General features: G+C 45.4%; 1 protein-coding gene across 2 annotated transcripts in view; it reads left to right on the top strand.

Annotated features, from left to right (window-relative positions):
* Nucleotides 1-6,028: 6,028 nt before the first annotated feature.
* Nucleotides 6,029-12,229, top strand: part of USP10 (ubiquitin specific peptidase 10) — a 70,636-nt gene continuing 64,435 nt past the window's right edge. Inside the window, exons 1-2 of one of the 2 annotated variants that reach the window (XM_017860701.1) lie at nucleotides 6,029-6,127; nucleotides 6,370-6,563. In XM_017860701.1, coding sequence (XP_017716190.1) covers nucleotides 6,504-6,563 — 60 coding nt within the window. In that variant the 5' untranslated portion in view covers nucleotides 6,029-6,127; nucleotides 6,370-6,503. Of the gene's footprint in view, nucleotides 6,128-6,369; nucleotides 6,564-9,523; nucleotides 9,683-12,229 lie in introns of those variants that run through there. The other variant, XM_017860707.1, reaches the window with a different exon arrangement.

Genomic DNA, 12,229 nt, shown 5'->3' with positions numbered 1-12,229 from the left:
GAGGAGAATGTGCAGAGGAACAGTCTCAAAGCCTGCAGCCTGTTTGGGAAACAGATAAATTTGTGGCTGAAGTGGTGTGTAGGGTGAAGTGGTTAGCCAGGAGTCTGGAGAGGAGAAGTAAAGAATTTGATAATCCAAGCTCAGGACTGAGTTAAGTTGGTAGCAACGCTCTGTGTTAAGATTGCTGGTTGAGGCCGGGTGCAAGGCTTACTCTTGTAATCCCAGCACTTTGGGAGACTGAAGTAGGTGGATCACTTGAGGTAAGGAGTTTGAGACCAGTCTGGCCAACATGGTGAAACCCCATCTCTACTAAAAATACAAAAACTAGCTGGGCGTGGTGGCGCATGTCTGTAATCCCAGCTACTTGAGAGGCTGAGGCAGGAGAATCACTTGAAGCCGGGAGGCAGAGGTTTCAGTGTGCCAGATTGTGCCACAGCATTATATCCTGGGCAACAGAGCAAGACTCCATCTCAAAAAAAAAAAAAAAAAAAAAAAAAAGTTTGCTAGGTTGAGATGATTGTGCAGGGGTCTTTAAGATGCTTTGAGAATTGCCAGGGATTTGATTCTTCGGGCTGTCCTCCATAACTGGGACTCGACTCCCTGCTCACCTTGGCATCGAAAGCCTCATAACTTGGGGGGGAAAGAAGTAGGGCATTTCTTTTGGGGACTTCTGAGACAGATTAATGTAAGGCAAGTAGCCCTTCGGTGTCGTCAGTGATAATTGGATAGAGTAGATAGGGAAGGTCGTTTAGGGGCGTATTCCGTTTATTTTGAGAGGGAGGCACCTTTAAACGCAAACATCTGTCCGGATGATGTTTGTAGAAATTAAAGAAGATATTAAGAAAAACTTAGCTGACATCTGTTACCTTATTTTAAATGTTTCCTTTAGTACTTTTGGTAGTAAACTTGAGAAATTTGGAATCGTTGGATTTAACAGCGTTTTTAGGTTTGTGATCCTTGAATGCCCTCTTCTAACACCAGAATCACCTGGCACCCTGGGTGCCACTCAAAGACACTGAGTAAGGATCCCTGTGAGCAGGTCCCCAGGATGTCTCAGCCAGGCTCAGGTTGCAGATCCTCTGCATGGGTTTGTGTACAGCTGTTTTCCTTTTAACTTGTTGAGCACTTTCCCATGAATAGCAATAACGAAATCATATTTCAGACAAAGTGTTACATCTCCAGTCTAGGTTAGATATGAACAACAACCAAGATACGGATTGTGCCCCTCACTCTGAGTGTGATACCAACTTATTTTAGTGCTGAGTGGAATTGTGGAACAGTTCTGAGCAGATGAGAAACCTGACGTTTTGCTACTTTGGAGATCTGTCATGTTGTGTCTTCAGAATGAGATTTCAGTTTGATTTGGCATTCATTAAGTAAATAATTAATGCCTTTTAAACAAGCGTTTGCCTAGCACTTGCTCTGTGCCAGGGCCCGTGTTGGGATTTGTAAGTTGCAAAAAGCATATGTCTTTAAAAATGTAAGTACAGATGTGTTCCCCAAAGCCTTAAGAGCTGCTCTGGCTGGTGCTCTGCACCCCACATCTTGAAATAGGACCCCTGTGGACAGCATGGGATCAGCACACTCCCCGACAGCTCAGTGTAACTGTGAGCACCTGATGTCCCACAGAATTGGAACTGTCTAATTCATCCTGAAGCCTGTTGTCAGCGTCTCCGAGGATGTGTGCATAGCAGTACGCCAATTCGCCATCAGGAATTCTTGCTCCCTTTTGCTGTTGTTGGTCATGGATTTGTCAGGTGAGGAAATTCTAGTCTCTAGTTTTTCCCAAACTGGTGCTGAAATAATTACGCTTGGTTCTCTCTAGCTTCTTACCTCTTTGCTCTTCTGTGCCATAGCGATGTATTGTAAGTTAGGTGCCAGCAGCACGAACTTTCCTTCCACCTGTAATTAGAGTTTTAGGCAGTGAGAAAGGGCTAGCTTTTTTTTTTTTTTTTTTTTTTTTTGTCTTAGATGGAGTCTTGTTCTGTCACCCAGGCAGTGGCAAGATCTCAGCTGACTGCAACGTCTGCCTCCTGGGCTCAAGGGATTCTCTGCCTCAGCCTCCCGAGTAGCTGGGATTCCAGGTGCATGCCACCATGCCTGGCTGATTTTTGTATTTTTAGCAGAAATGAAGTTTCACCGTGTTGGCCAGGCTGGTCTTGAACTCCTGACCTCAAGTGATCCACCTGCCTCAGCCTCCCATTGTGCTGGGATGATCGGCGTGAGCCACTGCATCCCGTAGCTTTTGCTTTTTAAGGTGGACAGAAACACCTTGCAGCTGTGCTTCTTTGCCCTTGCTGCTTTTGGGTGGAAACATAGACTTAAGTTAGCATATTCATCAGTTGATCTCTGTGAGAAGGGAAACAAATTGCAGTATTTTGTGTGCACGGCAGGCTTTGAAGGCCCTTATACTTTGATTCTGTAGATGCCCTGTCCTTCCTCGGAAGGCAATCAGCTGTGTAGAGAGGCCTGTGTGGGCCCTGTCCTGAGAGGAGCGGAAGGAAGACATGGCTGTGTCTGTGGAGATTGTGCCTTATGCAGAGGCGAACACCACATGGATGAGCCGGAAGCAGCTCTGTGGTCACGAAGGCTTTTTTGAGTCTGGTTTTTGAGTCTGGTGTGGTCTGGCTCCCCCAGGGTCCCCACTGCCTAGCACAGTGGGCACTCAGGTGTTTGTCCAGTGAAGAGGTTAATTGACAGGGAGCAGTGGAAGGAAACAGAGAAGAGCTGGGTGCCATTCACTGTTCTCAGGGCTGCTTCTGGTTGTGTTGGGTGTTTCTGTAATAGTTCTAGGCATGAAGTTCAGGACCACAGCCTGCAAGACCACGAGGGACAGATTTGCCTTCTGTAGAAATAGTCATGAGAGCTGAAGAAGAGGTGGCTGCTTCCCGAAGTATCAGATCGATTGTCATTTCTGCATTTAGAATGCGTGTGTGACCCCTAAGCTTCTCTTCAGGTTCTTCAGTGCTCTCTTTACCTCTGTTGTGATAGTTTCTTGAATCCAGGTGACTGACTCGCATGTCACATATAAGTTATTTTGTTTTATTCCTTGGTCTCTTTCTCAACAAGTATAGTCTGGAGATCATAGGACACTTAGCAATGCAGAGAGAATGCCTTCACCAGCGTTACTGGCAAGCGCTTGGCCGCAGGGGCTCTTTGGGCATGCTGGTGATCTTCGCAGGCCTGCTTAGAGCAAATGCAGCTGTCGCCCAAATCCAAGATCCATGGAGCAGCCGACCGTCTTTCCAGTACAGGGCCCAATTATGTGTCACCGGTAAACATGGAAAGAGCTTTTCAGTTGGTTTGCTGCAGTTAGTTGATCTTTTCCCCCACCTTTGTGACCTTAGGTGTCTCAGCCAAAGCCATCGTTCACCCACTAGTTATTGAGCTCAGCTGTGTGGCAGGCATTGTGGGTACAGAAACGGAGGGGAACACATTGTCTCTCCCCGAGACCCTCTGTCTGTAGACAGGCTCGCCTGCTCTGTCCCTGTGGCTTGCTCCCCTACTTTCAGTGAGTCTCTGTGTCTGTGCCATCGTCTTAGGCCCACTTTACCCACCTTTAAAATCGCACCCTCCTTCACACTTGTCACCCTGTCTCCTTGCTCCCTCTCCAGAGCACTTCACGCCTAATACCCTACATATCCGGTATCCTGACATACGTGTCTCAGGGTCACTCTCTTGTCCTCCCCCAGTGTAAGCTCCGTGAGGGCAGGGGTTTTTGTTTGCTTTGTTCACTGCTAGGGCCCCTTGTCCTAGAACATGGTGAGTGCTCAGGAAATATTTATTAACAAACACATTCATGAAAGACATACCACATTGGACATATTCAGAAGCCCACGGTCTAGTGTGGTAAAGAAGCTAGAGAATCAACTGTTAGGATCCAGAGTTAGAGAGGCCGTCACAGGAGAGTCCCTGGGGACACCTTGGCTCATGTTTGTGAGGAAAATAGTTCACAAAGATGAGCCTTTGGAACTGAGTTGGAACTGAGTTCTGTAGTGTGTGGAGTCATCCAGGCCAGCAGGGGCCCAAGAGAACAGCGCCCAAAGCAGAAAGACGCAGTGTGTGCCTTGTCACTGAAGTGCATTTGGGGCGTGGAGAGTTGTAGGGGCTGCGGCGCTGGGGGTTGGCTGGGAAGGTGGATGGTGCGTCTTGTAGTCTCTGCTAGAGCCTTTTAGTCTGAAAAGTTCTGGGAGACTTGAAAGGATTTCCCTGGGCACCAGAATAGTAAGGTTCAGTTGAGAGACAGCTCTGTGGTGGCCACATGCAGTTTGGAGGGTGAGGGGTGAGCACAGAGGCGGAGGTAGTTTGTTGAGGGGCCCAGTTGAGAAGTGTGGAAGGCCTGAATGGTGCCTAGAGGAGGGGGAGGCCTTAGGGTGGCCGGTGGCTGGTGGGAGGTGGGTGGCTGGCGGGAGCCAGCTCGTTGTGGGGTGTTCATGGTATAGTATTTTCCTTCTTAAAATGTGGAATGATACTTGTTTAGTAAGAAGATTTTCCTACTTCTTCCTCTTTTTTAGAGATGGGGTCTGGGTCTGTCATCCAGGCTGGAGTGAGTGGCCTGATCATAGCTCACCCACTACAGTGTCCAACTCCCAGGCTCAGGCCGTTCTCCCTCCTCAGACACCCAAAATGCTGGGACTACAGACGTGAGCCACCATGCGTGGCTTTCCATTTCTTACATTGTGAATGTTTTTCCATTAAATATTTTCCTTTGCGATTGTTGTTTTATATCTCAAGAGCCTTAACTTAATCTTCAGCATTGTTTTTTAAGGACTGCTGCATATTCACAAGTTATAGTATATGCGTACTAAAAAATGGTGATATTTGGCAGGTTTTTTTGGGTCCAGTTTTTAGTTGTTGTGAATTATCTTATTTTCTAGAGCAAATTAAGCACATTATTGTAAACTGGAATATGAACGTCCTTAATTCATGGATTATTTTTGGGGCAAAGGGAGAGGTATATTTTGCTACGGGGTATTAAGGAGATGTTTAGTGGATATTTAAAACATGAATTTTTTTAAATTTTAAAAGTAATATCAAAACAAGTTCTACATATGGAATGTTTGAAAATATTTTAAAAGATATGTTTATTATTATTATTATTAGTTTTTGGTTTTTTTTTTTGAGACAGAGTCTTGCTCTGTTGCCCAGGCTGGAGTGCAGTGCGCAATCTTGGCTCACTGCAACCTCCACCTCTCGTGCTAAAGCGATTCTCTTGCCTCAGCCTCCTGAGTAGCTGAGACTACAGGCATACACCACCACGCCCAGCTACTTCTTGTATTTTTTAGTAGAGATGGGGTTTCACCATATTGGCGAGTCTGGTCTCGACCTCCTGACCTCAAGTGATCCAGGATCGCCTGCCTCGGCCTCCCAAAGTGCTTGGATTATAGGCGTGAGCCACCACTCCCGGCCCATTTATAAAATATTTATCAATAAGCTGGCTTAAGTTTGGTGAAGGCCAACTATTTCAGCTACTGCTGTAGATATCCAGGAAGATAACCAAAGTATCCTTACCCTTGTGTATAATGGATAGCTAAGGCATAAGAAACAACTGGGCATATTACAAGATGTGTAATTAAGTGCCGAATTATGTGGTGCATGTGGCAGGTTCTTTTGTAGTAATTCAGAGAATGAAGATGGGTAATGAGCTAGTCTTGAGAAGGAATAGGGTCTCCGCCTCCCAAAGCGCTGGGATTATAGGCATGAGCCAGTGAGCCCAGCTGGGTGATCTTACTGCTTTATATGAATTCTCTGGTCACTGCTGCCCAGCTATCCTTTTATCTCCTTTTTTGCTCACCCTATTCATATGTTAGGGTGCCCTCCCTTTTTTAAAAAAAAAACAAGTAGAGCTCAGCTTTCTAACTAGTTTACACCATAAACCAGAGATTTAGTGGCTCATATAACTGGAAATTCCAGAGGTAGATGAGGCTTCAAAGTTTAATTCAGCCATTCAGTTAGAGTTTTGAGGACCTGACTTCTTTTCATTTTTTCACTTTGCATTTCTTCATCTTTTCATTCTGCATGTCAGTATTATCCCAGGGCTAGTTTCCCCCAAGATGGCGGAATGGCCACAGCAGTTGCAGGCTTCACATTTGGGCGCAGCCTCCGTCACACCAAGCTGACCAAGAGAGTGAGTGTGCTTCCCAGAATTCTAGGCAGTGTCCTGAGCTTCATGCCCTTTGGGTCGTCCCTGAACCAGAGCACTGTGGCGAGGAGGGTGGTATGCCAGGCGGGGCTCCCATCTGGCCTGGGGGTGGGTGTGTGTTGATCTCTGAACTGGGTGACCACTCTCCCACAGGGTAGGAAGGGGAGCTGGCCAGTTCGCTTCTGTCCCACATGAGCGTAATGTCTCTCCCCCCTCTCCTTTTCCAGATATGCCAGTTCCTCCTGGACTCCTCAGACTGGAAGATTGTCTTTTCTCCCTGGCAAATCATCTGTACTGTCTGATTGCATCTTACAGTCTTCTTTAAATATTATTGTTCCTTAACTGTTAATGTGTCTGTGCCATGAGGTCAGCCCCAAGTTCCAATCCTGTTCCATTTTCTGTTTGTGGAATCTCAGGCAAGGTTGGTTTCTCTGAACTTTTAAAGTGTTTTCGTCTTCATCATTCAACAAATCTTTCTTAGGTTCTCAGTATTGTGCTTCAGTCGACGAAATACAGACTGACACAAGGAGATAACAGTTCGTTCACAGAGACATAGGTAAATGAGAATTACTGTGAAATGTCAACAGTGCTTTGGCCACAATAGGGTTTAGAAACACCTTTTGAGGAGGTGGATACCTGCGTTGAGCCTTGAAGGACAAGTAGGACTTCTTCAGCATGGGGGTTGAGGGAGCTGCCTGCATGAAGGCTTATCAGCAGAGTAATGAATAAATGCAGAGCTACTGAGTTACTGGGATCTTAGGTGCACAGCCTTCAAAAAGGTTGGTAGGCAGAGACGCCCATTACACCAAGTTGAAGAGTTAAGATTCTACCTTTATATACACCTTACAATTAAGGAGTGACCGCATGTCCTGGTCTAAACTTATCCCAGCATAATGCATCATAATGATCCTTTCACTCTGAAATATGCCGCTAATTTGGATGATAAATGGTTACCCAACTTAAAATAGAAGTCCAGAGCCATAGCCATAGGGACAGTCACCGTGATAGCAGTGTGCTTGCTTCATGGTAGAGGCTTGGGATTACATAAGATAGAGCATAGCAGTGCTTCTCAAACTTGAAAGTCCATTGAAAATCAGCTGCGTGTCTTGTGACTATTCACATTTGGATTCAGTACACCTGGGGTGGGCCCTGAGCGCTGTCTGAGCTCCTGGGTAGTTCCTAGGCTCCTGGCCTGGTGACCTCACTTTGAGTAGCAGGTAGTATTGGGCTTTGGGAGCTTCGGAGGGTCTGTGAAGTTCTGAAATCATAGGCAGAAATGCGTGTACATGCATTCTTTAGGAGGTGGGCCTAATTCCCTTACATCGGTTTCTCAGGAAGTCTGCCACCCAAAAAAGATTAGGAATCCCTTTTAGAAATTTTGTGCAGATTAAATGAAATATGTTGATTAAATGCCTTTAACATTATCTAGAGCTTAGTGGACATTAGTACACACTAGCTGTATGTCCTCCTTCCCTTCCCTGGCCCCAGTTCTTTGAAGGCAGGACATGTTGCTTAAACATCTTAAACTGCTTTTTAATGTCTTTTTTATGTCATTGGTGCTCAATAAGTGTCGATTTAGCTTGGTGACAAGCTGTTTGACGACTGTGAGCCATTCTCTCAGCATTTGTGAGTCTTTTAGGTGCCAAGCATTTTACTAGGTAGATAGGAGGCGGCCACCACCTAGGTTATTGCAGATACCCAGGCATAGGTGGGGTCATCAGGGCCTGTGCTGGATAGTAACTGTAGAAATGAAGAGGAGATGAATCACTTAGTAATCTTCCTGAGTTGTGTGTGTTCAGGAAAGTGCTTCTGCTGCTTTCGATTCATTGAGGTCCTGTTCTCTGGTTCTCAGTTGTATGTGATTTCAGTATGGATTGATTAATTGTAATGCTTAATTTAATTCATTCAGTTGCTGTTCTTGCCAAATGCAGTTTTTCTGAACATTTTGATATTTTGTTGAGATGGTCCCAGAAATTTGGGATTCGTGATCACCTTAGGGTATTTGTGATGGAAAGTGTATATAATTTCTGGTATTTTCAAAGTTTCTTACCTAAGAGATTGGAAGAACAATGATGAGAGAGTGGAAGATTAGTTGTCTTGTAGAGTTGTGGATGCTTCAGAGAACTTGACTTCATTGAGAAGGGAAAATCTTGGATTGGAAGGTTATTTTTGAGAAAGTGGAGTGTTGGTAGTGAAAGTTAGATTTCAGTGAATTAGAAGAGCAAATGAGAGATGAGTTTAATTACAAAAGAAGCATCTTTTGTTCAAAAGACATTTCTGAAGAGTTGCTTGTGAGTTTAATTTATTTTATTGAGACAGGATTGTACTCTGTGACCCAAGGTAGAGTGCAGTGGTGCAATCATGGCTTACTGCAGCGTCAAAGTTATTGGCTCAAGGGATCCTCCCACCTCAGCCTCCTGAGGAGCTGGGACTGCAGGTGTGGGCCACTGTGTTTGGCAGGAGTTTAATTTTTTCTGTCATATTACTTCTGCTTTAGTTGCATTATAGTTTTTCTTCTGGCCGGGTGCGGTGGCTCACGCCTGTAATCCCAGCACTTTGGGAGGCTGAGGCGGGTGGATTATCTGTCAGGAGTTCAAGACCAGCCTGGCCAACGTGGTGAAACCCCCATCTCTGCTAAAAATACAAAAATTAGCCCAGGCATCGTGGCGCATGCCTGTAGTCCCAGCTACTCGGGAGGCTGAGGCAGGAGAATTGCTTGAATCTGGGAGGCAGAGGTTGCAGTGAACTGAGATTGCGCCACTGCACTCCAGCTTGGGCAACACAGTGAGACTCTCTCACTAAAAAAAAAAAAAAAAGTTTTCTTCTGACTTTTAGTTTTGTTGTTGTTTTTGTGAAGGAGTCTTTCTCTGTCGCCCAGGCTGGAGAGCAGCGGCACAATCTTGGCTCACTGCAGCCTCCACCTCCTGGGTTCAAGTGATGCTCCTACCTCAGCCTCCCAAGTAGCTGAGATTATAGGCACCCGCCACCACACCTGGCTAATTTTTGTATTTTAGTAGAGACGGGGTTTCACTATGTAGGTCAAGCTGGTCTCAAACTCCTGACCTCAAGTGATCCGCCCGCCTCGGCCTCCCAAAGTGCTGGGATTACAGGCGTGAGCCGCAGCGCCCGGCCAGTTTTGTTGTTTTGTTGTTGTTGTTGTTTTTGCCTTTATTAGGTCATTAATGATCAGTAAACCCTTAAAAGCACTAAAAGAGTTCCCATTTTAAAGACGTCTGTTCTGGATGTTGTTCATCAACTTTTTATAGTGAATAATTACCTCAAATTATTTTATAATTTCTTTTTTAATTAGGAGGCATGGCTGAATGGAGAAGTAGCTCTGCTCATCCTCCTGTTTTCTGCTTAGTGTCTCCCACCTTCTTAGTTGCCTGTGGTGATAGAGCTTTTTCTTGGATCACGGGAGTGCCCCCACACAGTGACTCTAAACTCCCAGCTGTGAAGTCGGCATCACACAGGAAGTGTTGAAAATGCTGAATGAGGCCTGGACTCCACCCTAGACCACTGAAGCCAGAATTGTTGCAGGTATGGCCTGAGGATACTCTGAGTCTGAGGTGTGGCCAGGTTGGAGGACTGTTGTCTTAGGCCTTTGTCCAATATGGTTTATGCTGCTCCCCTGCTAGGTGAGTACCACCGCAGGTTGGTTATCTGCTTTTATGTGGAAAATAGAGTATAGGAAGCCGATTGGGTGGAAAACATTTCTTCCAGCGTATGCAGGTCTCAAAAGGGGACTTTGAAGTCTGGAGTTAACAGTTTTCTAATAAAAGATTTCAGACTATATCCATGAACTTAAATACATAATTAAAGAGTGGAATGCAAACTATTAGGATTTGTGCTGGTAAAGCAAGCTATACTTGCATAATTTAAATCTTTGGAGGGCATGTTTTGACAGATCGTTAGGTGAAGGTTAAACAGAGAAAGTAAATAGTGGACTCCTTCCTTAGCTAACATACCTCTTTTTGCATTCTTTTATTTTCAGCAGATAGTAATTTTGCAGCTCTTTACTTCTTCAGCCAAACCTTCTAAGTAACTTTGCTTTCCATTAACAACAAAGCAGCTCATTAAGCGGGGAGTTCTGTACTTAATCTTAAAACTGGGAGGAGAGGAGTCTGTTTATCAGCTAATATAAGTACTTCCCATTAGGCAGTCCTCGATTTTCTAGGATATTTGAAGAGTCTGTTGACAGTGGCCAGCAAATCAGAGGAAAATCATTTCTGTAGTTAGGCTTCTCTTTTCATGGATGTCCTTTAAAACGAAGCTCTGCTATAGCGATGTGCTTTCCTTCCTGGCAGGTGGCCTTCAGTAGCTGGCCTTTTGTTGGTCTGGTTCCAGCATATTTTATTAAGTGAAAAATCCTGTAGAACAGATGGCGCTTACAAACTTCTGCCCATGTAGCATTCTGTTTAATGGAAACACTATAGTTTTGCTTCATTGTTTTTGGCAGTAATTGTCTTTGTGTGGAGTTTGAGTACGTGGTCCGAGAAGCTCGGCAGTAATAAAGGTTGAGCCAGGCAAGAATAATCTGAAGTGATTGAGTAATGATGGGGCAGAGGCTTCAGAGTGGAGCACAGTTACGTTGAAAACAGATGCAGAATAAAAAGATGATGCACAATTTTTTTTTTCTTTTTTTGAGACGGAGCCTTGCTTTGTCGCCGAGGCTGGAGTGCAGTGGCATGATCTCGGCTCACTGCAAGCTCCACCTCCCGGGTTTACACCATTCTTCTGCCTCAACCTCAGTAGCTGGGACTACAGGCTCCTGCCACCACACCGAGCTAATTTTTTGTATTTTTTAATAGAAATGGGGTTTCACCGTGTTAGCCAGGATTGTCTCGATCTCCTGACCTCGTGATTCGCCTACCTCGGCTTCCCAAAGTGCTGGGATTACAGGCGTGAGCCAACGTGCCTGACTGATGATGGACAATTTTTTTTTTTTTTTTTTGAGAAGGAATCTCGCTCTTTTGCCCAGGCTGGAGTGCAATGGCGCAGTCTTGGCTCACTGCAACCTCCGCCTCCTGCATTCAAGCGATTCACCTGCCTCAGCTTCCCAAGTAGCTGGGATTACAGACACATGCCACCTTGCCTGGCTAATTTATTGTATTTTTAGTAGAGTTGGAGTTTCACCGTGTTAGCCAAGATGGTCTTGAGCTCCTGACCTTGTGATCCTCCCACCTCGGCCTCCCAAAGTGCTGGGATTACAGGTGTGAGCCACCACGCCCGGTGATGATGCACAGTTTTTAAGGTGGTGTTGTGTAGCACAGGGAGGTCTTTGGACCAAGGAATGTGAAACTAAAAATCCCAGCGTGTGGATGCCTACAAATTGAGTGTACTGAGGAATTCTTCTGTAAATGAGAGATTAACAAATAGAGTGTACTGAGGAATTCTTCTGTAAATGAAGGATTACAACTGTGGCCCTTGGTCTTCAAGAGCTTTGATTATGGTACTGCTTCATCTTCCTTACATAGGTTGTGCATAACAATTTTTAAAAAGTCAACCTTATTGAAGTATAATTTAATACAATAAATGTACCCATTTTAAGTTTGCAGTTTGAGGTTTTTTGTCTTTGTTTTTCAGACAAGGTTGGAGTGCAGTGGTGTGATCATAGCTCACTGCAGCCTTGACCTCCCAGGTTCAAGCCATCCTCCTGCCTCAGCCCTCCCAAATAACTTGGGACTACAGGCATGTGCCACAAAGTCTGGCGGTTTTTTTTTTTTAAAGAGATGGAGTCTCGCTCTGTTGCCAGGCTGGAGTGTAGTGACGCGATCATGGCTCACTGCAACCTCTGCCTCCCAGGTTCAAGCAGTTCTGCTGCCTCAGCCTCCCGAGTAGCTGGAACTATAGGCACACACTGCCACGCCTGGCTAATTTTTTGTGTTTTAGTAGAGACAGGGTTTCACCGTGTTGCCCAGGCTGGTCTCGAACTCCTGAGCTCAGGCAATCCACCCGCCTTGGCCTCCCAAAATGCTACAAGCTCAGCTATTTTTAAAAATGTTTTTGTGGCCGGGCGCGGTGGCTCAAGCCTGTAATCCCAGCACTTTGGGAGGCCGAGACAGGCGGATCACGAGGTCAGGAGNT

This window comes from Rhinopithecus bieti, unplaced genomic scaffold (genome assembly GCF_001698545.2).
Source record: "Rhinopithecus bieti isolate Rb0 unplaced genomic scaffold, ASM169854v2 scaffold_1618, whole genome shotgun sequence".
Lineage (NCBI taxonomy): Eukaryota > Metazoa > Chordata > Mammalia > Primates > Cercopithecidae > Rhinopithecus > Rhinopithecus bieti.
Note: the sequence above shows the minus strand (reverse complement) of the source record. Positions and strands in the feature narration are given on the sequence as shown.